Source organism: Pristiophorus japonicus, unplaced genomic scaffold (genome assembly GCF_044704955.1).
Source record: "Pristiophorus japonicus isolate sPriJap1 unplaced genomic scaffold, sPriJap1.hap1 HAP1_SCAFFOLD_1647, whole genome shotgun sequence".
NCBI lineage: Eukaryota > Metazoa > Chordata > Chondrichthyes > Pristiophoridae > Pristiophorus > Pristiophorus japonicus.
In genome coordinates, this window is record NW_027251328.1 from 25,656 (window position 1) to 52,716 (window position 27,061).

At 47.7% G+C, this 27,061-nt stretch overlaps 1 protein-coding gene across 1 annotated transcript; it reads left to right on the forward strand.

The window, feature by feature from the left end:
• The first annotated feature begins 7,557 nt into the window (after positions 1–7,557).
• wdr55 (WD repeat domain 55) lies at positions 7,558–26,698 on the forward strand. Its single transcript, XM_070870735.1, has 5 exons — positions 7,558–7,622; positions 12,686–12,834; positions 21,918–22,018; positions 25,089–25,176; positions 25,700–26,698. Exons 1-5 carry the CDS (start codon positions 7,566–7,568, stop codon positions 25,983–25,985), a joined length of 681 nt encoding a protein of 226 aa, XP_070726836.1. The 5' UTR covers positions 7,558–7,565; the 3' UTR covers positions 25,986–26,698.
• The last annotated feature ends 363 nt before the right edge of the window (positions 26,699–27,061 follow it).

Sequence of the window (27,061 nt, forward strand, 5' to 3'; positions counted from 1 at the left end):
AGAGAGAGAATGTGCTGGGCACAGAGAGAGAGAGAATGTGCTGGGCACAGAGAGAGAGAGAATGTGTTGGCTGCAGAGAGAGAGAGAGAGAGAGAGAGAGAGAGAGATAATGTGCTGGGTATAGTGAGAGAGAGAGAGATAATGTGCTGGGTACAGTGAGAGAGAGAGAATGTGTTGGGTACAGAGAGAGAGAAAATGTGTTGGGTACAGAGAGAGGGAGAATGTGTTGGGTACAGAAAGAGAGAGAATGTGCTGGGTACAGAGAGAGAGAGAGAGAGAATGTGTTTGGTACAGAGAGAGAGAGAATGTGTTTGGTACAGAGAGAGAGAGAATGTGTTTGGTACAGAGAGAGAGAGAATGTGTTTGGTACAGAGAGAGAGAGAATGTGTTTGGTACAGAGAGAGAGAGAATGTGTTTGGTACAGAGAGAGAGAGAATGTGTTTGGTACAGAGAGAGAGAGAATGTGTTTGGTACAGAGAGAGAGAGAATGTGTTTGGTACAGAGAGAGAGAGAATGTGTTTGGTACAGAGAGAGAGAGAATGTGTTTGGTACAGAGAGAGAGAGAATGTGTTTGGTACAGAGAGAGAGAGAATGTGTTTGGTACAGAGAGAGAGAGAATGTGTTTGGTACAGAGAGAGAGAGAATGTGTTTGGTACAGAGAGAGAGAGAATGTGTTTGGTACAGAGAGAGAGAGAATGTGTTTGGTACAGAGAGAGAGAGAATGTGTTGATAGAGAGAGAGAGAATGTGTTGGGCGGAGAGAGAGAATGTGTTGGGTAGAGAGAGAGAGAAAGAGAGAAAGAGAGAAAGAGAGAAAGAGAATGTGAATGTGTTGGGTACAGAGGGAGAGAGAGAATGTGTTGATAGAGAGAGAGAGAATGTGTTGATAGAGAGAGAGAGAATGTGTTGATAGAGAGAGAGAGAGAATGTGTTGATAGAGAGAGAGAGAATGTGTTGGGTAGAGAGAAAGAGAGAATGAGAATGTGAATGTGTTGGGTATAGAGGGAGAGAGGGAATGTGCTGGGTAGAGAGACAGAGAGAGAGAGAATGTGCTGGGCACAGAGAGAGAGAGAATGTGCTGGGCACAGAGAGAGAGAGAATGTGCTGGGCACAGAGAGAGAGAGAATGTGCTGGGCACAGAGAGAGATAGAATGTGCTGGGCACAGAGAGAGAGAGAATGTGTTGGCTGCAGAGAGAGAGAGAGAGAGAGAGAGATAATGTGCTGGGTATAGTGAGAGAGAGAGAGAGAGATAATGTGCTGGGTACAGTGAGAGAGAGAGAATGTGTTGGGTACAGAGAGAGAGAAAATGTGTTGGGTACAGAGAGAGGGAGAATGTGTTGGGTACAGAGAGAGAGAGAATGTGCTGGGTACAGAGAGAGAGAGAGAGAGAATGTGTTTGGTACAGAGAGAGAGAGAATGTGTTTGGTACAGAGAGAGAGAGAATGTGTTTGGTACAGAGAGAGAGAGAATGTGTTTGGTACAGAGAGAGAGAGAATGTGTTTGGTACAGAGAGAGAGAGAATGTGCTGGGTACAGAGAGAGAGAGAATGTGTTTGGTACAGAGAGAGAGAGAATGTGTTTGGTACAGAGAGAGAGAGAATGTGTTTGGTACAGAGAGAGAGAGAATGTGTTTGGTACAGAGAGAGAGAGAATGTGTTTGGTACAGAGAGAGAGAGAATGTGTTTGGTACAGAGAGAGAGAGAATGTGTTTGGTACAGAGAGAGAGAGAATGTGTTTGGTACAGAGAGAGAGAGAATGTGTTTGGTACAGAGAGAGAGAGAATGTGTTTGGTACAGAGAGAGAGAGAATGTGTTTGGTACAGAGAGAGAGAGAATGTGTTTGGTACAGAGAGAGAGAGAATGTGTTTGGTACAGAGAGAGAGAGAATGTGTTTGGTACAGAGAGAGAGAGAATGTGTTTGGTACAGAGAGAGAGAGAATGTGTTTGGTACAGAGAGAGAGAGAATGTGTTTGGTACAGAGAGAGAGAGAATGTGTTTGGTACAGAGAGAGAGAGAATGTGTTTGGTACAGAGAGAGAGAGAATGTGTTTGGTACAGAGAGAGAGAGAGAGAATGTGTTTGGTACAGAGAGAGAGAGAATGTGTTTGGTACAGAGAGAGAGAGAGAGAATGTGTTTGGTACAGAGAGAGAGAGAATGTGTTGGGTACAGAGAGAGAGAATGTGTTGGGTACAGAGAGAGAATGTGTTTGGTACAGAGAGAGAGAGAGAGAATGTGTTTGGTACAGAGAGAGAGAGAGAGAATGTGTTTGGTACAGAGAGAGAGAGAATGTGTTGGGTACAGAGAGAGAGAATGTGTTGGGTACAGAGAGAGAATGTGTTGGGTAGAGAGAAAGAGAGAAAGAGAATGTGAATGTGTTGGATATAGAGGGAGAGAGGGAATGTGTTGATAGAGAGAGAGAGAATGTGTTGATAGAGAGAGAGAGAATGTGTTGGGCGGAGAGAGAGAATGTGTTGGGCGGAGAGAGAGAATGTGTTGGGCGGAGAGAGAGAATGTGTTGGGCGGAGAGAGAGAATGTGTTGGGCGGAGAGAGAGAGAGAATGTGTTGGGTAGAGAGAGAGAGAGAGAATGTGTTGGGTAGAGAGAGAGAGAGAATGTGTTGGGTAGAGAGAGAGAGAGAATGTGTTGGGTAGCGAGAGAGAGAGAGAGAATGTGTTGGGTAGAGAGAGAGAGAGAATGAGAATGTGAATGTGTTGGGTACAGAGGGAGAGAGGGAATGTGCTGGGTAGAGAGAGAGAGAGAATGTGTTGGGCGAAGAGAGAGAATGTGTTGGGCAGAGAGAGAGAATGTGTTGGGTACAGAGAGAGAGAGAGAGAGAATGTGTTGGGTACAGAGAGAGAGAGAGAGAATGTGTTGGGTACAGAGAGAGAGAGAATGTGTTGGGTACAGAGAGAGAATGTGCTGGGCACAGAGAGAGAGAGAGAATGTGTTGGGTACAGAGAGAGAGAGAGAATGTGTTGGGTACAGAAAGAGAGAGAATGTGCTGGGTACAGAGAGAGAGAGAGAGAGAGAATGTGTTGGGTACAGAGAGAGAGGGAGAATGTGTTGGGTACAGAGAGAGAGAGAGAGAGAGAGAGGGAGCGAATGTGCCGGGCACAGAGGGAGAGAATGTGCCGGGCACAGAGGGAGAGAATGTGCCGGGCACAGAGGGAGAGAATGTGCCGGGCACAGAGGGAGAGAATGTGCCGGGCACAGAGGGAGAGAATGTGCCGGGCACAGAGGGAGAGAATGTGCCGGGCACAGAGGGAGAGAATGTGCCGGGCACAGAGGGAGAGAATGTGCCGGGCACAGAGGGAGATGGAGAATGTGTTGGGTACAGAGAGAGAGAGAGAGCGCGAGAGAATGTGCCGGGCACAGAGCGAGAGAATGTGTCGGGAACACAGAGAGAGCGAGAGAATGTGTCGGGAACACAGAGAGAGCGAGAGAATGTGTCGGGAACACAGAGAGAGCGAGAGAATGTGTCGGGAACACAGAGAGAGCGAGAGAATGTGTCGGGAACACAGAGCGAGAGAATGTGTCGGGAACACAGAGCGAGAGAATGTGTCGGGAACACAGAGAGCGAGAGAATGTGCCGGGTACAGAGAGAGAGAGAGAATGTGTTGGGTACAGAAAGAGAGAGAATGTGCTGGGTACAGAGAGAGAGAGAGAGAGAGAATGTGTTGGGTACAGAGAGAGAGGGAGAATGTGTTGGGTACAGAGAGAGAGAGAGAGAGAGAGAGGGAGCGAATGTGCCGGGCACAGAGGGAGAGAATGTGCCGGGCACAGAGGGAGAGAATGTGCCGGGCACAGAGGGAGAGAATGTGCCGGGCACAGAGGGAGAGAATGTGCCGGGCACAGAGGGAGAGAATGTGCCGGGCACAGAGGGAGAGAATGTGCCGGGCACAGAGGGAGAGAATGTGCCGGGCACAGAGGGAGAGAATGTGCCGGGCACAGAGGGAGAGAATGTGCCGGGCACAGAGGGAGAGGGAGAATGTGTTGGGTACAGAGAGAGAGAGAGAGCGCGAGAGAATGTGCCGGGCACAGAGCGAGAGAATGTGTCGGGAACACAGAGAGAGCGAGAGAATGTGTCGGGAACACAGAGAGAGCGAGAGAATGTGTCGGGAACACAGAGAGAGCGAGAGAATGTGTCGGGAACACAGAGAGAGCGAGAGAATGTGTCGGGAACACAGAGAGAGCGAGAGAATGTGTCGGGAACACAGAGCGAGAGAATGTGTCGGGAACACAGAGCGAGAGAATGTGTCGGGAACACAGAGAGTGAGAGAATGTGCCGGGTACAGAGAGAGAGAGAGAGAGAGAGAGAGAGAGAGAGAATGTGCTGGAAACATGGAGAGATAGAACAGAAGAACAAAAGAACGATAGTGCGGATGCTGGAAATACTGAGCAGGTCAGGCAGCATCTGTGCAGGGAAGAAAGGCGAGGTAAGGTTTTGGTGTGTGACCTTTGGTCCGAGCTGGAAGGAGTTCGTGATGTACGAGGTGTTGAGCAAGTGGCGAGGCAGGGAAAGGTCGGGGAGGGACAACAAAAGGGAAGTTCTGTGATAGAGTGCAAGCCAGGAGTGATTCGATGATAAAAGGGACGCTGATGCAAGTCAAAAGTGGTGTCATAAGAACACAAGAAATCAGAGCAGGAGTCGGCCATTTGGCCCCTCGAGCCTGCTCCACTATTCAGTGGGATTATGGCTGATCACCTACTTCAGCTCCACTTCCCTGTCCACTCTCCATAACCCTTTATTCCCTCAACATTCAAAAATCTGTCTTATTTCCACCTTAAATATATTCAATGGCCCAGCCTTCACTGCTCTCGGGCAGAGAATGCCACAGATTTGCTACTCTCAGAAGAAATTCCTCCTCATCTCCGTTCTAAATGGGCGGCCCCTTATTCTGAGACTCTGCCCCTAGTTCTGGACAATGGGACACGCAAGGAAACTGAAGATGAGTTTGGAGGCACCGTCAATTATACCAGCAGAATCAGTGCCAGCAACTGCTGTCTGATAAAATGCGGGCCGTGGTTCTGGTCTGAAATTGTTGAACTGGATGTTGAGTCCAGAAGGCTGTAAAGTGCCTTAACAAAAGATGAGATGCTGTCCCTTCAGCTTGCGTTGAGCTTCGTTGGAACAGTGTAGGAGGCTTGAGGTCGGAGTGGAGCGGAGAATGAAAATGACAGGCGACCGGAAGCTCAGGGTCATGCAGACTGAAGTGGAGATGTTCCGCTCAGTGGTCACCCAATCTGTGTTTGGTCTCCCCAGTGCAGAGCAACCAATGCAGTGTATAGATTGCAAGAAGTACAAGTAAATCGCTGTTTCACCTGGAAGGCGTATTGGGCCCTGGACAGTGGGAAGGGAGGAGGTAAAAGGGCATCTCTGACTCTTCCCATTCCCGACTTCTCTGTCTCCATTTCTGGGAATAGGCTTTTGACCAGTATCCATTATAAGCTCACTGACTCCCACAGCTACCTGGACTCCATTTCTTCCCACCCTGCTTCCTGTAAGGACTCCATTCCATTCTCCGCCTGTTGCATCTGCTCTGATGCCTCCACCTTCCACACCAGTGCCTCTGATATGTCTTCCCCTTTCCCCTCTACCGTAGTCGACATGGCTGCCTACTGTGTCCATCCCAATCCCACACTTCTGCTCTCATCCCATCCCCTCCCTCCCAGAGCCACGATAGGGTTCCCCATGTCCTCACCCCACCATCCTCCGCATTCAACGGATTATCCTCCGCCATTTCTGCCAAGCACCCCTCCACTTCCAGCATTCCAAAGAACTGTCCGGGAACAGTTGTACGGGTGGCGATCATGGCGGGGGGGGGGGGGGGGGGGGGGTGCGGCTCAGGGCTGCTTCTGGGGCTGGGGAGGGTGAGCTGTTCCGTCACTATCGATTGCACTCTGGTATTTCAGCAAATTGTCTGTTCATTTGAGCAGTTTGGTGATGGGGAGTATCACAGATAATGACAATCATTCCTCATCTTACTGCCACATTCACACACTTGACTGGGGCCTGCAGTATACATTTACTGCTCCTCCTGCATCTACTATGCATTTACGGCCCAACCTAGCATCAATCTGTGATGGAAATGTCACTTCTGTCTTTACCGTCATCTTAGGGGAAATCCAAATTCAAGTAATGTTGCTGTGTCTCTGAGTGGCCTCTGTGAGCATTAGGGTGGGTACACACAAACAGTCCCTGGGTAATGTCTGCCCAGAATCAGATATTCTTCATCCTCTCCATCTCTTTCTGGCTGTCCAAAATACGGCCCAGTGCTGGGGGGGGGTCCCTGTACACGGCCCAGTGCTGGGGGAGTCCCTGTACACGGCCCAGTGCTGGGGGAGTCCCTGTACACGGCCCAGTGCTGGGGGAGTCCCTGTACACGGCCCAGTGTTGGGGGAGTCCCTGTACACGGCCCAGTGTTGGGGGAGTCCCTGTACACGGCCCAGTGTTGGGGGAGTCCCTGTACACGGCCCAGTGCTGGGGGAGTCCCTGTACACGGCCCAGTGCTGGGGGAGTCCCTGTACACGGCCCAGTGCTGGGGGAGTCCCTGTACACGGCCCAGTGCTGGGGGAGTCCCTGTACACGGCCCAGTGCTGGGGGAGTCCCTGTACACGGCCCAGTGCTGGGGGAGTCCCTGTACACAGCCCAGTGCAGGGGGGGGGGGGGTCCCTGTACACGGCCCAGTGCTGGGGGGGGGGGAGTCCCTGTACACGGCCCAGTGCCGGGGGAGTCCCTGTACACGGCCCAGTGTACATGGCCCAGTGCCTTTGCACGACTTGTGTGAATTCCTATTGACTATCTCAGAATTGTAGTTCCTTTTAATTGATATTGAGATGTGTTGATGTGAAGATCATTGAGAAAAAACATGCTTCCTGGACCAGCAACTCATTGTTTATGATGATTGACACAGACTCCTAATCCAGGGACCCTCTCTGGTCTTCTATTCGCCTTGTCTTAGGAACTCCACGCGACTGCCTTATGCAAATCACAGACCATGTCAGCAAGAATAGGCTAAGAAGGGTGGCAAGAATTTTGGGGTCTCTCTTGTTTTTTAAGTAGTACAATTAATCTTACTGTTTTATTTGCTTTGTTATTTTATTTGCAAATGAATCTGAACAGGTTTAGTCTGCAACTTGGTGGTCTGTTAATTTTCTGAGTGTGGAATTGAAGGGAGAATGTCCTGGGAATCCCGCGTACCCCACAATGAGTGATTTACCACAATGTCTGATTCGTCGCTGAGTCTGTTCGTACAGGGCAGGGAATAAAGGCTAAGAAATGGAAACTTGTCTAGCCATGAACACGCGTAGCGGGCGGAACAGTAACACAGGGACTGACGCTGGGAATTTTCTGCTCTGTCTGGCTTGGCTGATCATTTGCTCTTTCAGCATGCTCATTACATTGAATGGAGTCAGTTTTAGGGCTGTACTGTTGAGGATTAGATTTGTGAAGAGAGGGGAATGGGGCAGGAGAGTAGCGTGTATTTGCTCAAAAGTGTTACTTGAATTGTCACACTACCATGCAGTTTATTTTTTCCCCCTTGTGTTTATTTAGGCAGTGCAGAATATGCAAGAAAATTGCAGGGAGAGTGAAGCTGGACCCGAAGCAGCCGTGACACAGGAGGTAACCATGCTAAACTTCTAAATAATAAGGGGAAGTCGGTCACTGGTGGGAGTACTCTACAGGCCCCCTAACAGTAGCTACACTATAGGGCAGAGTATAAATCAAGAAATAATGGAGGCTTGTAACAAAGGTACGGCAATAATCATGGGCGATTTTAATCTTCATATTGATTGGACAATCAAATTGGCAAAGGTAGCCTTGAAGATGAGTTCAGAGTATCTGCGGGATGATTTCTTAGAACAATACGTTGTAGAGCCAACCAAGGAGCAAGCTATTTTAGATCTGGTAATGTGGAATGAAATAGGATTGATTAATTAATGATCTCGTAAAGGATCCTCTAGGGAAGAATGATCATAGTTTGGTAAAATTTCAAATTCAGTTTGAGGGTGAGAAAGTTGGGTCTCAAATTAGTGTCGGGAACTTAAATAAAGGCAATTACAAAGGTATGAAGACAGAGTTGGCTAAAGTGGGCTGGGCAATAGATTAAAGGGTAAGACGGTAGATAAGCAGTGGCAGGCATTTGCAAAAATATTTCATTACTCACAGCAAAGATATATTCCAGTGAGAAAGAAAGACTCTAAAAGAAGGGTGAACCATCCGTGGCTAACTCAGGAAGTAAAGGATCGAATCAAATTGAAACAAAGGCATACAATGTTGTGAAGGACAGTGGAAGGCCAGAGGATTGGGAAATGTTTAGAAACCAGCAAACGACTATTAAAAAAATAATAGAGAGAAGATAGATTATAGATTATTAGCAAAAAATATAAAAACACAGTAAGAGCTTCTACAGGTATATAAAAAGGAAGAGTAACTAAAGTAAACGTTGGTTCCTTCGAGGATGAGACTGAGGAATTAATAATGGGAAACAGGAAAATGGCAGAAATTTTGAACAAATATTTTGTATAATGATAGAAGACACTAAAAACATCCCAATAATTATAAATAATCAAGGGGCTATAGGGAGGAGGGAACTTAAAACAATCTCTCTCACTAGAGAAAAAGCACTCGACAAACTAATAGGACCAAAGTCCCCTGGACCTGATGGCTTGCATCCTAGGGTCTTAAAAGAAGTGGCTGCAGAGATAGTGGATGCATTGGTTGTAATCTACCAAAATTCCCTGGATTCTGGGACTATTCCAGCGGATTGGAAAACCGCAAATGTAACGCCCCTATTTAAGAAAGGAGGGAGACAGAAAGCAGGAAACTATAAACCAGCAGGACATTTAGAAAATCATAATACAGTCAAGCTGAATCAACATGGTTTTATGAAAGGAAAATCATGTTTGACAAGTTTGCTGGTGTTCTTTGAGGATGTAATGAGCAGAGTGGATAAAGGAGAACCAGTAGATGTCGTGTATTTGGATTTCCAGAAGGCATTTGATAAGGTGCCATACAAAAGGTTATGACACAAGAGATGAGCTCACGGGGTTGAGGGTAATATATTAGCATGGATGGAGGATTGGCTAACCATCAGAAAACAGAGAGTAGGGATAAGACATTTTCAGGTTGGCAAACTGTAACTAGTGCTGGGACCTCAACTATTTCTAATCTATATTAATAACTTGGATGAAGGGACCGAGGGTAATGTAGGCAAATTTGCTGATGATACAAAGGTAGATGTGAAAGCAAATTGTGAGAAGGACACAAAGAATCTGCAAAAGGATATAGACAGGCTAAGTGAGTGGGCAAAAATTTGGCAGATGGAGTATAATGTGGGAAAATGTGAGGTTATCCACTCTGGTAGGAAAAATAGAAAAGAAAATTATTATTTCAATCAGGAGAGATTACAAAATGATGTGGTACAGAGGGACCTGAGGGTCCTTGTACATGAAACACAAAAAGTTAGTATGCAGGTACAGCAAGTAATCAGGAAGGCCAATGGAATGTTGGCCTTTATTGCAAGGGGGATAGAGTATAAAAGCAGAGCAGTCCTGCTACAACTGTACAATTGGTGAAACCACACCTGGAGTACTGCGTACAGTTTTGGTCTCTGTATTTAAGAAGGGATTTACTTGCATTGGAGGCAGTTCAGAGAAGGTTCATTCGGTTGATTCCTGAGATGAAGGGGTTGTCTTATGAAGAAAGGTTGAGCAGTTTGGGCCAATGCTCATTGGAGTTTAGAAGAATGAGAGGTGATCTTATTGAAACGTATAAGATTCTGAAGGGGCTTGACAGGGTAGATGCAGAGAGGATGTTTCCCCTCGTAGGGGATTGTAGAACTGGGGGGCATAGATTCAGAATAAGGAGTCGCCCATTTAAAATGAAAATGAGGAGGAATTTCCTCTGAGGGTTGTGAAGCTGTGGAATTCTCTGCCCCAGAGAGCTGTGGAGGCTGGGTCATTGAATGTATTTACGGTGGAGTTGACAGATTTTTGAGCGATAAGGGAGTCAAGGGTTATGGGGAGCGGGCAGGGAAGTGGAGTTGAGGCCAAGATCAGATCATTTTTAATGGCGGAGCAGGCTTGAGGGTCCAGATGGCCTACTCTTTCCCCTATTAAGTTCTTATGTTCCATTACCCACCAGCTCTGAACTTACAGCCGGAATCCTCCGTCTGTCCCATTGTTACATATTTCCACCTTGGCTCAGTGGGTAGCACTATCCCCTCTGAATCAGAGGTCGTGGGCTCGAGCCCCACTCCAGAGACTTCAATATAATCCAGGCTGACACTCCAGTGCCGTACTGAGGGAGTGCTGCACTGTTGGAGGTGTTGTCTTTTGGATTAGTCATTAAATCAGGTGGACATAAAAGATCCCATGGCACTATTTTGAAGATGGGTAGGGGAGTTCTCCCTGGTGTACTGCACAATAATTATCCCTCAACCAACACGTTAAAAAAAACATTATCTGGTTATTATCACATTGCTGTGTGTGGGATCTTGTGCAGCATTTCCCACATTACAACAATCACTACATTTCAGAGCATCTGAAATCTGGAAATCTCGGGACCGAGTTCGGATATTTCTGGATTTCGGAACGTCTTCCGTCGTCCAGAATTTGGAAATACCCAGGCCGAGGTAAGAGGTGGGAGCAGGGGCCGAGGTAAGGGGTGGGGGCGGAACCGAGGTAAGGGGTGGGAGCGGGGGCCGAGGTAAGGGGTGGGAGCGGGGGCGGGGCCGAGGTACGGGGGGTGGGGAAGGGCTGAGGTAAGGGGGTGAGGAGGAGGCCGGCGGGGTGGGAGGGAGGCGGGGGTTGGGTGGGGGGGGGGGGGTTGGGAGGAGGAGGCTGAGGGGGGAGGCCAGGGGGGGGAGAGAGGGGTGGGGAGACTGGGTTTGGGGGGGAGGGGGGGCGTTGGGAGGATGAGGCTGGTGGGTGTGGTGGGGAGGACGGCGAGAGGGGGAGGGAGGCCGGTGGGGGGGGGCGAGGAGGCTGGGGAGGTGGGGGAGGGAGAGAAGCCGGGGCGGGGTGGGGGGCATGGGGTTGGCGGGGGGAGGGGTGGTGGTGGGTTCGGATTTCGTCACATTTTCCGGATTCCGGATGACCCCGCCACAGATTAGCCCGATGTCTGTGAGAAGGACACACAAATCTGCAAAGGGATATAGATAGGCTCAGTGAGTGGGCAGAAATTTGGCAGATGGAGTATAATGTGGGAAAATGTGAGGTTATCCACTTTGTCAGTAAAAAATAGAAAAGTAAATTACAATTTAAATGCAGAAAAATTGCAAAGTGCTGCAGTACAGAGAGACCTGGAGGTCCTTGTGCATGAAACACAAAAAGTGAGCATGCAGGTACAGCAAGTGATCAGGAAGGCAAATGGAATGTTGGCCTTTATTGCAAGGGGGATAGAGTCTAAAAGCAGAGAAGTCCTGCTACAACTGTACAGGGTATTGGTTATACCCTGTACAGTTGTAGCAGGACTTCTCTGGAGTACTGCATACAGTTTTGGTCTCCACATTTAAGGAAGGATATACTTGCATTGGAGGCTGTTCACAGAAGATTCACTAGGTTGATTCCGGAGATGAGGGAGTTGACTTATGAGGAAAGGTTGAGTAGTTTAGAAGAATGAGAGGTGATCTTACCAAAACATATAAGATAATGAGGGGGCTTGACAAGGTGGATGCAGAGAGGCTATTTTCCACTCATAGGGGAAACTAAAACTAAGGGACATAGTCTCAGAATAAGAGGCCGCCCATTTAAAACTGAGATGAGGAGGAATTTCTTCTCTGAGGGTTGTAAATCTGCGGAATTCTCTGCCCCCAGAGAGCTGTGGAGGCTGGATCATTGAATATATTTAAGGCGGAGATAGACAGATTTTTGAGCGATAGGGAGTAAAGGGTTATGGGGAGCGGGCAGGAAAGTGGAACTGAGTCCATGATCGGATCAGCCATGATAGCCTACTCCTCCTCTTATGTTCTTGTGTCCGAATTTCAGAACATTACGAATTCCAGAACTCCGGATTTCGGATGCTAAACCTGTACTTTATTGGCAGTAAAACCTTTCGGACATCCTAAGATTGTGAAAAGCGCTGTATAAATGCGTCAGTCTTTCAGTGGGAGGAGCCCTCGAGCCTCTGCCTCGGAGGGCTGAGTGCTAACACTGAGCCACGGCTGATACTTGACTTTTCAAAGTCGAATGATGTCAGTACTGGGGATTTTTCCATTCTTGTCAGTTAAACAACTTCCAGATCAGATGCAGGATTAGTTAAGATGCCGAGTAAAGCATCCAGCATTCCCATCACGGGTCCCTTCACACTGCTCATCAAAAACTTCAAAGCCAAATATAACAAGGTTTAAATACTTATTAAAGCACAGGGCGATAGAGAGAACATTTTTGGCATGTTAGAAGCTGGATAGAAACTTGTCTAAACACATTTGACCAAAGACCCTAACCATGGCAGAGAGACGGAGGAGCGTTTAACCTCGCCAGTCTGGGCGGGGTAAACGCCAGGACTGTACTGCTCATCCTGCCTGGTATGTGATTGCACAGAGCACTCGAGGGGAAAGGTCAGTGTCCCTCGTCCTGGTTTTGTGGTTGCCTTGTACCTTTCGGATTGTCCTGTGCATTAGATGCAGTTCACCATATTCCCGGGAGTGTCTAACCTCGGCTCTTACCTTTTGCCTCTGACAGGATCACTCTGAAGACGAGGAGGAGGCGAAAGAGCCCAGGCTAAGGGAGACTCCAGAAGACATCACCTTCGAAGCTATTGTAAATACGATAGCTTTTCACCCGACGAGGGATATCATTGCAGCGGGAGATGTGGATGGAGATGTCTACGTGTATGTATTTCACTGCAGGGCTACAATCCCTTCACTGACAGGCAAAAATATACAGGCCCTTCTGACCGTGTGAGGCCACTGGACCTCGGCCTGCTGCAGGCCAGCCTGCCAAAGGTTCAAGGTGCTAACTGTAACCAAAAGATACCAAGCGAATACAAATGGGGCAAGGTGGTTCCCCGAGCTGCTGAATCTATCGGTGATTGGCCCATGGTGAGATCGCACTGGATTGGAGGATACACTTTTATAAGGAGGGGGAGCATTATACAATACACAATATATTCTGCTGGATTACAGCTGTCTGTAACTTTGTGTGCCCTATTAAGGTTGTAATTGCAATGCCTCCTTGGTCAGTTAGAAGCCAATGCAGTGCTGTCTTGGGTCAGTTAGAGGCTAATTGCAAGGTATGTCCCCGGGTTCAGACTGGCTTTTTAAAATGTGATTTAAAAAAAATTTACAGGTTGTAGGTGTCACTGGTAAAGTTGGCATTTATTGCCCATCTCCAGTTGCCCTGAGAAAGGTGGCCGTCTCCTTCAACCATTTTGCTGTAGCAGTTTAATATAACCGAGTGGCTTGCTGGGCCATGTCCGAGAGCAGTTATGAGTCAACCACACTGAGATGGGACTGGAGTCCTGTATGGAGCAGTCCGGGTAAGGACGGCAGGTTTCTGTCCCTAAAAGACATGAGTGAAACGACACTTTTTTATGACAATCCGACAGCTTCACGGTCACTTTCACTGATCCCAGATTTTTAATTGGATGGGGGAACACTGGGAAAGACGGGGCCAGGTTCTGGCAGTACTGGAATGGGAGTCTCGGGGTGTAGCATTACTTGGGCGGCTCTCGGAGCACTGGGAGGGGGCAGTATTGGGGCATGTTCTGGGAAATGTTTGCCTTTATTAGCCGAGGCATAGAATACAAGAGCAGGGGAGGTTATACTTGAACTGGATAGGCCACAGCTGGAGTACTGCGTGCAGTTCTGGTCACTGCAGAAGGACATGTTGCTGCCTTCTTGGGCAGTCCCCCGGAGTCGAGCAAGACTTGCTTCCACACTGACATGAGTTCTCAGGTGACTGAAGAGCCCAATGCAGTCTCTGCCACAGGTGGGGCAGGCGGTGTTGGAGGGACGGGTGGGTGGGGTGCTTGCGTTGTCGTATGTTCCTTCCGCTGTTTACACTGGAGAGGTACAGAGGAGATTTACGAGGATGTTGCTTGGAAAGTTTTAGCTATGAGGACAGATTGGATAGGCTGGGTTTGTTGTCTTTGGAACAGAAGAGGCTGAGGGGAGACCTTATTGAGGTGTATAAAATGATGAGGGGTCTGGATAGAGTGGATAGGAAGGACCTGTTTCCCTTGGCAGAGCGGTCAACCACCAGGGGGAGGTTTAGAGGGGATTTGAGGGGAAACGTCTTCACCCAGAGGGTGGTGGGGGTCTGGAACTCAGTGCCTGAAAGGGTGGTAGAGGCAGAAACCCTCATCACATTAAGTGAACATACACATATTTTTTTTTTAAGTGCCATAACCTGCAGGGCTAGAACCAAGAGCTGGAAAGTGGGATTAGGCTGGGTAGCTCTTGGTCGGCCGGCGTGGGCCGAAATGGCCTCCTCCTGAGCCGTACTTTTTATGATTCTATGATGTGACCACGAGGAGAGCAGCAACTCCCACTCTCTGCCAGGTATAAGGGGCCAGACTTTCGGCTTTATTGTTGCCGATTTTCTCGGCGGTACAGCTGGTTTTCCGCCTGGCAAGAATTTCCAGGTACGTTTTTGAATGTTACCGCTCACATCTGAAGACGCCCGCCAGGACCAAACCGCCTGCGTGCAATGCAGAGAACAACCGCCAGGGCGTAAGTTTGGCCTCAATCGCTGGCCTCCAGATTGCCGAGAGACCCGCCCTGTAAATGCTGCTTAAACAGGGCGGTAAGTGGGGGCCCTGCAAAGAAAGGTCAGTTGAAGGGTCTTTAAATATTTATTTTAAATTTTAACATGGCGGTTAGGGTTAAGACTGTTTTGGGAATGCTTTGTACCTGTTTTTTTTTAATGAAATTTTTTTTTAACATTTTCCCCCCCCTCCCTAGGCCCAACTGCAGCCTCGGACTAAATTTCACTACTTACCGTATATCATCATAGGCAGTCCCGCGAAATGAGGATGACTTGCTTCCACGCCAAAAAAGGATGAGTTCACAGGTGTTTCAATGATGGACCTAATTTTTGCTAGTGCTGTTGGGGAGAGTTTAAACTCGCTTGGCAGGGGGATGGGAACCTGAGAACAAATTCAAAAGGAAGGAAGTAAAGCTGAAATTGGATAGCAAGAATCTAGAAAGCGAATCTGTAAGACAGAGAAAACAGGGTTTATTATGTAGTAAGCAAGGAGCTTTTCCTGTGCTGAATGGTATATACTTTAATGCAAGGAGTATAGCGAATAAGGCGGATGAGCTAAGAGCACAGGTAGACACTTGGGAGTATGACATTATAGCCATTACAGAAACATGGCTGAAAGAGGGGCAGGTCTGGCAGATCAATATTCCTGGCTACAGGATTTTTAGACAAGGTAGAGAGGGGGGTAAAGGGGGGATGGGGGGTCGCGGTACTGATTAAAGAAACTATTACAGCGGTGAGGAGGGATGATATGTTAGAGGGATCATTAACTGAGGCCATATGGGTCGAATTGAAAAATAAAAAAGGGGCGATCACACTGCTGGGCGTGTATTATAGACCCCCAAACAGTGGGAGGGAGATAGAGGAGCAAATATGTAGGCAAATTGCTGTGAAGTCTAAAAACCATAGGCTAGTAATAGTAGGGGATTTTAACTATCCAAATATTGATTGAGACAAATATAGTGAGAAGGTATAGAGGGTGTGGAATTCTTGAAATGCATTCAAGAGAACTTTTTTAGTCAGTATGTAGCAAGCCCAACATGTGAGGGATTTAGTTTTGGGGAATGAAGCTGGGCAGGTGGAAGGGGTATTAGTGGGAGAGCACTTGGGTGCCAGTGACCATAATTCAGTCAGATTCAAGTTGGTTATGGATATGGACAAGGATAGGCCTGAAATAAAAGTTCCGAATTGGGGAAAAGCTAATTTTGCTAAGTTAAGGAGTGATTTGGCCGTGGTGGACTGGAAACAGCTACTTGTGGGTAAATCAGTGTCAGAACAGTGGGAGGCATTTAAGGAGGAGATCCGGAAAGCTCAGGCCAAACATGTGTTCTAAAAGAAAAAGGTTGGGAAAAATAATTCTAGAGCCCCCTGGATGTCTAGGGACTTGCAGCGGAGGATTAAGAAAAAAAGGGACGCTTATGTCATATACTGACGGCTAAATACTATAGAATCTTTAGAGGAATATAGTAAGTTAAGAGGCAAACTTAAAAAGGATATTAGGAATGCTAAGAGAGAGCATGAGAAATTCTTGGCCAGTAAATTAAGGAAAACCCTAAGATGTTCAATAAATATATTAAGAGTAAGAGGGTAACTAAAGAAAGAGTAGGACCTATTAGAGACCATGAGGGTAATCTTTGTGTGGAGGCGGAAGATGTTGGGAGGGTTCTTAATGAATACTTTGCATCTGTTTTCACAAAGGAAAGGGGCAATGCAGATACTGCTATCGAAGAGGAGTGAGATATTCTGGATGAAATAAATATAGTGAGAGAGGAAGTATTAAGGGGTTTAACAGCTTTGAAAGTAGTTAAGTCCCAGACTCGGATGAAATGCATCTCAGGTTGTTGAGCGAAGTAAAGGAGGAAATAGCAGAGGCTTTGACCATCATTTTCCAGTCTTCTTTGGATTTGGGCATGGTACCAGAGGATTGGAGGACTGCTAATGTAGTAACCTTATTTAAGAAGGGAGAAAGAGATAGGCCGAGTAATTACAGGCCTGTCAGCCTAACCTTGATGGTGGGAAAATTATTGGAAAAAATCCTAAAAGGCAGGATAAATCTACATTTGGAAAGGCAGGGATTAATTAGGGACAGTCAGCACGGATTTGTTAAGGGAAGATAGTGTTTGACGCACCTGATTAAATTTTTTGAGGAGGTAACCAAGAGGGTCGATGAGGGTAGTGCGTATGATGCCGTATATATGGACTTTAGCAAAGCTTTTGATAAGGTCCCACATGGTAGACTGGTCACGAAGGTTAAAGCCCATGGGATCCAGGGCAAAGTGTCAAGTTGGATCCAAAATTGGCTCAGAGACAAGAAGCAAAGGGTAATGGTTGATGGATGTTTGTGTGACTGGAAGGATGTTTCCAGTGGGGTTCCGCAGAGCTCAGTACTGGGTCCCTTGCTTTTAGATTTAGATTTGAATTTAGGGTGTATGATTAAGATATTTGCAGACGACACTAAAATTGGCTGTGTGGTTGATAATGAAGAGGAAAATCATGGGCTGCAGGAGGATATCAATCTACTGGTCAGGTGGGCAGAGCAGTGGCAAATGGAATTTAATTCAGAGAAGTGTGAGGTGATGCACTTTGGGAGGGCTAACAATCAAAGGGTATACACATTAAGCGGTAGGCCATTTAATGGTGTAGATGAACAAAGGGACCTTGGAGTGCTTGTCCACAGATCCTTGAAAGTAGCAGGCCAGGTGGATAAGATGGTTAAGAAGACATACGGAATGCTTGCCTTTATTGGCCAAGGCATAGATTATAAGAGCAGGGAGGTTGTGCTTAAATTGTATAATACTTTGGTAAGACCACAGCTGGAGTACTGCGTCCAGTTCTGATCGTCGTATTATAGGAAGGACGTGATTGCACTAGAGAGGGTGCAGAGGAGATTTACTAGGATGCTGTCTGGAATGGAGAATCTTAGTTATGAGGACAGATTGGATAGGCTGGGTTTGTTCTCATTGGAACAGAGGAGGTTGAGAGGAGACCTCATTGAGGTGTACAAAATATTGAGGAGCCTGGACATAGTGGATAGTAAGGGCCTATTTCCATTGGTGGAGGGGTCTATTACGAGGGGGCATAGCTTTAAGGTAGTTGGTGAAAGGTTTAGAGGGGATTTGAGGGGGGGCTTCTTTACGCAGAGGGTTGTGGGGATCTGGAACTCGCTGCCTGGAAGAGTGGAGGCTGCAGAAAGCACTCCAAGGTCCCTTTGTTCATCTATACTATTAAGTGGCGTACCGCTTAATGTGTATACCCTTTCCTTATTGGCCCTCCCAAAGTGCATCACCTCACACTTCTCTGAATTAAATTCCATTTGCCACTGCTCTGCCCACCTGACCAGTAGATTGATATCCTCCCACAGCCCATAACTTTCCTCTTCATTATCAATCACACAGCCAATTTTAATGTCGTCTGCAAACTTCTTAATTATACTCCCTATATTCAAATCTAAATCGTTGATATATACCACAAAAAGCGAGGGACCCAGTACTGAGCCCTGCGGAACCCCACTGGAAACATCCTTCCAGTCACAAAAACATCCATCAACCATTACCCTTTGCTTCCTGCCTCCAAGCTAATTTTGAATCCAATTGACACTTTGCCCTGGTACCCCTTGGCCTTTAACCTTCATGACCAGTCTATATGGGACCTTATCAAAAGCTTTGCTAAAGTCCATATATACTCCATCATACACATTACCCTCATCGACCCTCTTGGTTACTTTTTTTACTCCCCTCTCTATCTTGTCTAAAAGTCCGATAACCAGGAATATTGATCTGCCAGACCTGCCCCTCTTTCAGCCATGTTTCTGTAATGGCTATAATGTCATACTCCCAAGTGTTTACCTGTGCTCTTAGCTCATCCGCCTTATTCGCTACACTCCTTGCATTAAAGTATATACCATTTAGCACAGGAAGACCTCCTTGCTTATGACTTACTAAACCCTGTTTCCTCTGTCTTACAGATTTGCTTTTTAGATTCTTGCTATCCAATTTCAGCTTTACTTCCTTCCCTCTTGAATTTGTTCTCAGGTTCCCATCCCCCTGCCAAGCGAGTTTAAACTCTCCCCAGCAGCACTAGCAAAACTCCCTGTGAGGATATTGGTCCTGGTGCTGTTGAGGTGCAACCTGTCCGGTTTGTACAGGTCCCATCTCCCCCAGAAGCAGTCCCAATGCCTCAAGATTTTAAAGCCCTCCCTCCTGCACCAATTTTCCAGCCACGTGTTCACCCTCTCTATCCTCCTATTCTTATATTCATTAGCACGTGGCACTAGTAGTAACCCGGAGATTACTACCTTTGAGGTCCTACCCTTTCATTTTCTTCCTGGTTCCCTGAATTCTTCCTGTAGAACCTCATCCCTCATTTTACTTATGTCGTTGGACCCGATGTGAACCATGACCTCTAGCTGTTTAACCCTCCCCCCCAGAATGCCCTGCGTCCGCTCTGTGACATCCTTGACCCTGGCACCAGGGAGGCACAAAACCATTCGGGAGTCACGTCTACGGCCACAGAAACGCCTGTCTGTTCCCTAACTATAGAATCCCCTATCACTGGGGCCCTTTTGTTCTTCGTCTCTCCTCCCTGTGCAGCTGAGCCACCCGTGGTGCCTTGGAATTGGCTCTGGCTGCACTCCCCAGAGGCATCATCGTCCTTACCGATACTCAGGAGTGAATATTGGTTTGAAAGTGAGATGGACTCCCGGGGGGAACTCCTGCCCTACCTGCCGAGCACACTTACTACGTCTGGTGGTCACCCACTTCCCCTCTACCTGCACGCCTTTAAGCTGCGGGGTGACCACCTCCTGAAACGTGCTATCCATGTAATTCTCAGCCTCACGGATGCACAGTATCGACTCCACCCGCTGCTCCAGCTCCAAAACGCGGAGCTCTAGTTGTTGAAGTTGGAGACACCACAAAGCACTTACTGTACTATTGATGTGTTTGCTGATCGCTAAGGTCTTTCATCAACATGCAATTTTTTAAACTAACACACATTTCTAAAATGCTCAAAAAGACAATCATTTATGTGGTTTCCAAGTTTTTATATACTTAAAATAAGTTACCTTTAAGCCCCGAAGTATTTTGGCCATTATTAATGAATGTGACATTTTTATTATGTGCTGCTCACAGACACAACCTGTCAGTGTGATTTCCTGACCATTAGAAAAGAAAACATGGATTACTTATCGAGAATACATTTCTTTTTTAGTTACTCACCTCTTTATTATCCTTGATAATCAATTGGAAAATCAATCCAACCAAAGGAAGCATGGAAACAACGAGCATTTTACATGGTCATGTTTTAATGTTAATGGAAAGTAATGCTTGTGAACAATGGTTGTGATTGGCAGACTCGCCAGTAATGCAGTGAAGGATAAGTTGTCTGCACTCTGCTCCTGGTGCAGGGGAGGGCATGAATCGGGAAATTGCCCTCCCTGCTCCATTACATGTAAGGAGCAGAAATGTTGCCCTTAATTGCTTGCAGGCAGAAATAGGAAGACAGTGTTGGGGTGCTGAGACCGCGGGGTGGGGGGGGTGTGGTGGGTGAGACAAAGGAACCTAAGAAAGGAGCAGGAGTTGGCCCCTCAAGTCTGCTCCGCCATTTAATACGATCATGGCTGATCTGATCATGGACTCAGCTCCACTTCCCTGCCCGCTCCCCATAACTCCTTATTCCCTTATCGCTTAAAAATCTGTCTATCTCTGCCTTAAATATATTCAATGACCCAGCCTCCACAGCTCTCTGGGGCAGAGAATTCCACAGATTTACAACCCTCTGAGAGAAGAAATTCCTCCTCATCTCAGTTTTAAATGGGCAGCCCCTTATTCTGAGACTATGTCCCCTAGTTTCAGTTTCCCCTATGAGTGGAAATATCCTCTCTGCATCCACCTTCTCGAGCCCCCTCATTATCTTATGTTTCGATAAGATCACCTCTCATTCTTCTGAACTCCAATGAGTATAGGCCCAATCTACTCAACCTTTCCTCATAAGTCAACCCCCTCATCCCTGGAATCAATCTGGTGAACCTTCTGTGAACATCCTCCAATGCAAGTATATCCTTCCTTAAATACGGAGACCAAGACTGTACGCAGTACTCCAGGTGTGGCCTCACCAATACCCTGTACAGTTGTAGCAGGACTTCTCTGCTTTTATACTCTATCCCCCTTGCAATAAAGGCCAACATTCCATTTGTCTTCCTGATCACTTGCTGTACCTGCATACTAACTTTTTGTGTTTCATGCACAAGGAACCCCAGGTCCCTCTGTACTGAAGCACTTTGCAATTTTTCTCCATTTAAATTATAATTTGCTTTTCTATTTTTACTGCCAAAGTGGGTAACCTCACATTTTCCCACATTATACTCCATCTGCTAAATTTTTGCCCACTCACTTAGTCCTTTGCAGATTTTTTGTGTCCTCACAATTTGCTTTCCCACTCATCTTTGTATCATTAGCAAACTTGGCTACATTACACTCGGTCCCTTCATCCAAGTCATTAAAATAGATTGTAAATAGTTGAGGCCCCAGCACCGATCCCTGCAGCATCCCACTAGTTACTATTTACCAACCGGAAAATGACCCATTTATCCCGACTCTTTGTTTTCTGTTAGTTAGCCAATCCTCTATCCATGTTAATATATTACCCCAACCCCGTGAGCTCTTATCTTGTGCAGTAACCTTTTATGTAGTACCTTATCAAATGCCTTCTGGTAAATCGAAATACACCACATCCACCGGTTCTCCCTTATCCACCCTGCTCGTTACATCCTTAAAAAACTCCAGCAAATTTGTCAAACCTGATTTCCCTTTCATAAAACCATGCTGACGCTGCTTGATTGAATTTTCAAATGTCCTGCTACTGCTTCCTTAATAATGGACTCCAGCATTTTCCCAACCACAGATGTTAGGCTAATCCTCACCACATTTAAAAAGTACTTGGATGTGCAGCTGAAGTGCCGTAACCTACAGGGTTACGGACCAAGTGCTGGAAAGTGGGATTAGGCTGGATAGCTGTTTATCGGCTGGCAGGGACACGATGGGCCGAATGGCCTCCTTCCGTGCTGTAAATTTCTCTGATTCTATACTTCCCCAGATGGAGGGGAGGGGGGTGGGGGGCTGCAACACTGAGCAGAGTGTGAGGAGAAGCAAAGAGATAGAAGATCAATTCACTCAAAAGGAAGAATTAATTTCTGCCTTGAATTGTGTTGCAGTGTGTCGTATTCATGTGAGGAATCAGGAAACCACATGTTGTGGTCCTCGGGGCAACACCTGAAGTCCTGCCGACAGCTGGCATTTACCCAGAATGGGCAAGGTAAGTCCCGATCATCAATACCTCAATATCTGCAACTGCACAGCCCAGGCTTTGTGTCACACCATCGGTGCTAAACCCCAGTTATACCAGCAATGCCCAGCATCCCCTTCAGTAACACACTGACACTCACATCCTTCAGTAACACTCGGACACTCACATCCTTCAGTAACACACTGACACTCACATCCTTCAGTAACACACTGACACTCGCATCCTTCAGTAACACACTGACACTCGCATCCTTCAGTAACACACTGACACTCACATCCTTCAGTAACACACTGACACTCACATCCTTCAGTAACACACTGACACTCACATCCTTCAGTAACACACTGACACTCGCATCCTTCAGTAACACACTGACACTCACATCCTTCAGTAACACACTGACACTCACATCCTTCAGTAACACACTGACACTCACATCCTTCAGTAACACACTGACACTCGCATCCTTCAGTAACACACTGACACTCACATCCTTCAGTAACACACTGACACTCACATCCTTCAGTAACACACTGACACTCACATCCTTCAGTAACACACTGACACTCACATCCTTCAGTAACACACTGACACTCACATCCTTCAGTAACATACTGACACATCCTTCAGTAACACACTGACACTCACATCCTTCAGTAACACACTGACACTCACATCCTTCAGTAACACACTGATACTCACATCCTTCAGTAACACACTGACACTCACATCCTTCAGTAACACACTGACACTCACATCCTTCAGTAACACTCGGATACTTGCAGGGAACATTAAGACGGATTGCAAAAGTTTCTACAGATATGTAAAGAGACAAAGGTTAGTAAAGAGAAATGTAGGTCCCCTGCAGTCAGAATCAGGGGAAGTCATAACGGGGAACAAAGAAATGGCGGACCAATTGAACAAGTACTTTGGTTCGGTATTCACTGAGGAGGACACAAACAACCTTCCGGATATAAAAGGGGTCGGAGGGTCTAGTAAGGAGGAGGAACTGAGGGAAATCCTTATTAGTCGGGAAATTGTGTTGGGGAAATTGATGGGATTGAAGGCCGATAAATCCCCAGGGCCTGATGGACTGCATCCCAGAGTACTTAAGGAGGTGGCCTTGGAAATAGTGGATGCATTGACAGTCATTTTCCAACATTCCATTGACTCTGGATCAGTTCCTATGGAGTGGAGGGTAGCCAATGTAACCCCACTTTTTAAAAAAGGAGGGAGAGAGAAAACAGGGAATTACAGACCGGTCAGCCTGACATCGGTAGTGGGTAAAATGATGGAATCAATTATTAAGGATGTCATAGCAGTGCATTTGGAAAGAGGTAATATGATAGGTCCAAGTCAGCATGGATTTGTGAAAGGGAAATCATGCTTGACAAATCTTCTGGAATTTTTTGAGGATGTTTCCAGTAGAGTGGACAAGGGAGAACCAGTTGATGTGGTATATTTGGACTTTCAGAAGGCTTTCGACAAGGTCCCACACAAGAGATTAATGTGCAAAGTTAAAGCACATGGGATTGGGGGTAGTGTGCTGACATGGATTGAGAACTGGTTGTCAGACAGGAAGCAAAGAGTAGGAGTAAATGGGGACTTTTCAGAATGGCAGGCAGTGACTAGTGGGGTACCGCAAGGTTCTGTGCTGGGGCCCCAGCTGTTTACACTGTACATTAATGATTTAGACGAGGGGATTAAATGTAGTATCTCCAAATTTGCGGATGACACTAAGTTGGGTGGCAGTGTGAGCTGCAAGGAGGATTCTATGAGGCTGCAGAGCGACTTGGATAGGTTAGGTGAGTGGGAAAATGCATGGCAGATGAAGTATAATGTGGATAAATGTGAGGTTATCCACTTTGGTGGTAAAAACAGAGAGACAGACTATTATCTGAATGGTGACAGATTAGGAAAAGGGCAGGTGCAAAGAGACCTGGGTGTCATGGTACATCAGTCATTGAAGGTTGGCATGCAGGTACAGCAGGCGGTTAAGAAAGCAAATGGCATGTTGGCCTTCATAGCGAGGGGATTTGAGTACAAGGGCAGGGAGGTGTTGCTACAATTGTACAGGGCCTTGGTGAGGCCACACCTGGAGTATTGTGTACAGTTTTGGTCTCCTAACCTGAGGAAGGACATTCTTGCTATTGAGGGAGTGCAGCGAAGGTTCAACAGACTGATTCCCGGGATGGCGGGACTGACCTATCAAGAAAGACTGGATCAACTGGGCTTGTATTCACTGGAGTTCAGAAGAATGAGAGGGGACCTCATAGAAACGTTTAAAATTCTGACGGGGTTAGACAGGTTAGATGCAGGAAGAATGTTCCCAATGTTGGGGAAGTCCAGAACCAGGGGACACAGTCTAAGGATAAGGGGTAAGCCATTTAGGACCGAGATGAGGAGGAATTTCTTCACCCAGAGAGTGGTGAACCTGTGGAATTCTCTACCACAGAAAGTTGTTGAGGCCAATTCACTAAATATATTCAAAAAGGAGTTAGATGAAGTCCTTACTACTAGGGGGATCAAGGGGTATGGCGAGAAAGCAGGAATGGGGTACTGAAGTTGCATGTTCAGCCATGAACTCATTGAATGGCGGTGCAGGCTAGAAGGGCCGAATGGCCTACTCCTGCACCTATTTTCTATGTTTCTATGTTTCTATACTCACATCCTTCAGTAACACACTGACACTCACACCTTTCAGTAACACTCGGATACTCATCCCCTTCAGTAACAGTGTGCCATGTGACCCAAGTGTTAGTGACGGGGTGCTGAGGGAGAGAGCACTCCGCTGTTTGAAGGCTTCATGGTTGGACTTTTACTGGTCCCACAACAGTTTTGTACAATTCTTTAGACTTTGTATGTTCTAAAAACACAATGGTTGGATCCGCTCAGCTGCATGTCGGTGTCCCGGGTGCGGGGCTCGGGGGGGTCGTCCCGGGTGCGGGGCTCGGGGGGGGGGGGGTCGTCCCGGGTGCGGGGCTCGGGGGGGGGGGGGTCGTCCCGGGTGCGGGGCTCGGGGGGGTCGTCCCGGGCGCGGGGCCCGGTGCTGGATCTCACTGTGTTCTCCTATTTCCAGAACTTTTCACGGTTTCCAAAGACAAATCGATTCACATTCTCAATGTTGAAAGTGGCAAATTGGTAACGAGAATTCCAAAAGCTCACAGGTTCGTGATGTGGGAGACCATCGGCCTGGAGTGGGTGCTCCATGGGGGTGGGGCGGGGTTTGGGGGGTGAGTGGGGCGGAATGTGTTTGGGTGGGGTGGGGGACTGTGGTCGGGGGAGGGAGGGGGTGGGGGTGGGGTTAAGGGGTTGGAGTGGGTGTGGGGAATGTGGTTGGGCGGGGGGGGGGGGTGGGAGGGGTGGGCAGTTTTTTGGGTGGGTGGGGGCAGAGAGTTGTGGGGGTGGGTGGGGGCGGGGCGTTGTTGGGGTGGGTGGGGGCGGAGAGTTGTTGGGGAGGATGGGTGGGGTGGGGCGGGGGGAGGTGCTGTATTTGCACCAGCCGATATCTTTCTCCACTTCACCTCCATTAGCTGCACTCTTGTTCCCTCACATGGCTGTTTTCCAGTTTCTGGTCTTTTTCTCTCAATCGTTATGTTAAAGCTTATTATATTGGTAATTAGCTAACTAGTTCATAGCTCCTCCCTCCCCTTGGCTGAGCTTGGAATCGACTTTCCTTGATCCCAACAGTGCCGCCATTAACAGCCTGAAACTGATTGATGAAAATCTCTTTGCCACGGGTGACGACGATGGTTTGTTGAAAGTGTGGGACTTGCGGAAGGAAACCTCGTTCATGGAGATGAAAAACCATGATGACTACATCAGTGACATCACGATCGACCAGAACAAAAAAATCCTGCTCACAACCAGGTACCGACTGACTGGGGAACTGGGGCTCGGGGAGCATGGAGCGACCCAGGTGGATCCATGGGGAAGGGCTCAGCCTTGGCTCCGTGGGCAGCACCCTGCCCTCTGAGTCAGAAGGTTGGGGGTTCAAGTCCCACTCCAGGAACTTGAGCACAAAAACCGAGTCTGACACTCCAGTGCAGCACTCCCTCAGCACTGCACTGGTCAGAGGGTGCCGTCTTTCAGATGAGATGTTAAACCAAGGCCCCGTCTGCTCTCTCAGGTGGAGTTCCCCCTCTCCGTCAATGTATTGGATCGAGGGTCTAATTAACTCGAGGCATCAGTTTGACGTGACTTTATCAAAGGCCACGTGGACACAACATTCTATCAGATCGAGCCAGACAGCAGTGAAACAGCTGACGGGATATTCATGCTCAGACACTTGGCTGGCTTTGCATGCTGTCTTCTCTTCACTCATTTCATTCTCCATTTATGGTCATTTTTATGACGTTTACAATTCACTTATGACATAAAGATTTTAGCTTCTGGCCCTTGGATCATTGGGCTTGACTGGGCATCTTCTGGCCACATCCTGATCAACATTCTGTTCCATTGTCTAAAGCTATCATCCTCTTAAACAGTGGCCATATATCTGCCAAAATACCTTCCTGCACAGCTTGTAAAGTAAGCTCTTTAAAATGTTTACTTCTGCTTCCTGTATGGTCTGCTTAACATGTCGTATCCATATCTCCACACCCCTCCCGATCTCTGGAACCTCCTCCAGCCCTTTCCCCTCTTCCTTGCCTTCCCTCCCTGCCTTCCCCTCCCCCCTCCCCTTCCCTTCCCTCCCCCCTCCCCTTCCCTTCCCTCCCCCTCCCCTTCCCTTCCCTCCCCCTCCCCTTCCCTTCCCCCTCCCCTTCCCTTCCCCCTCCCCTTCCCTTCCCCCTCCCCTTCCCTTCCCTCCCCCCTCCCCTTCCCTTCCCTCCCCCCTCCCCTTCCCTTCCCTCCCCCCTCCCCTTCCCTTCCCTCCCCCCTCCCCTTCCCTTCCCTCGCCCCTCCCCTTCCCTTCCCTCGCCCCTCCTTCCCCCCCCTCCTTCCCCCCCCTCCTTCCCCCCCTCCTTCCCCCCCCCCTTCCCGCCCCTCCTTCCCCTTCCCCGCCCCTCCTTCCCCTTCCCCGCCCCTCCTTCCCCTTCCCCGCCCCTCCTT

Coding starts and splice junctions, on each gene's coding strand:
- wdr55 (XM_070870735.1), top strand. CDS start 7,566: ATGCAAGAAAATTGCAGGGAGAGTGAAGCTGGACCCGAAGCAGCCGTG. Junction 12,835..21,917: donor GTGGATGGAGATGTCTACGT/GTATGTATTTCA, acceptor ATTGTGTTGCAG/TGTGTCGTATTCATGTGAGG. Junction 22,019..25,088: donor ATTTACCCAGAATGGGCAAG/GTAAGTCCCGAT, acceptor TCCTATTTCCAG/AACTTTTCACGGTTTCCAAA.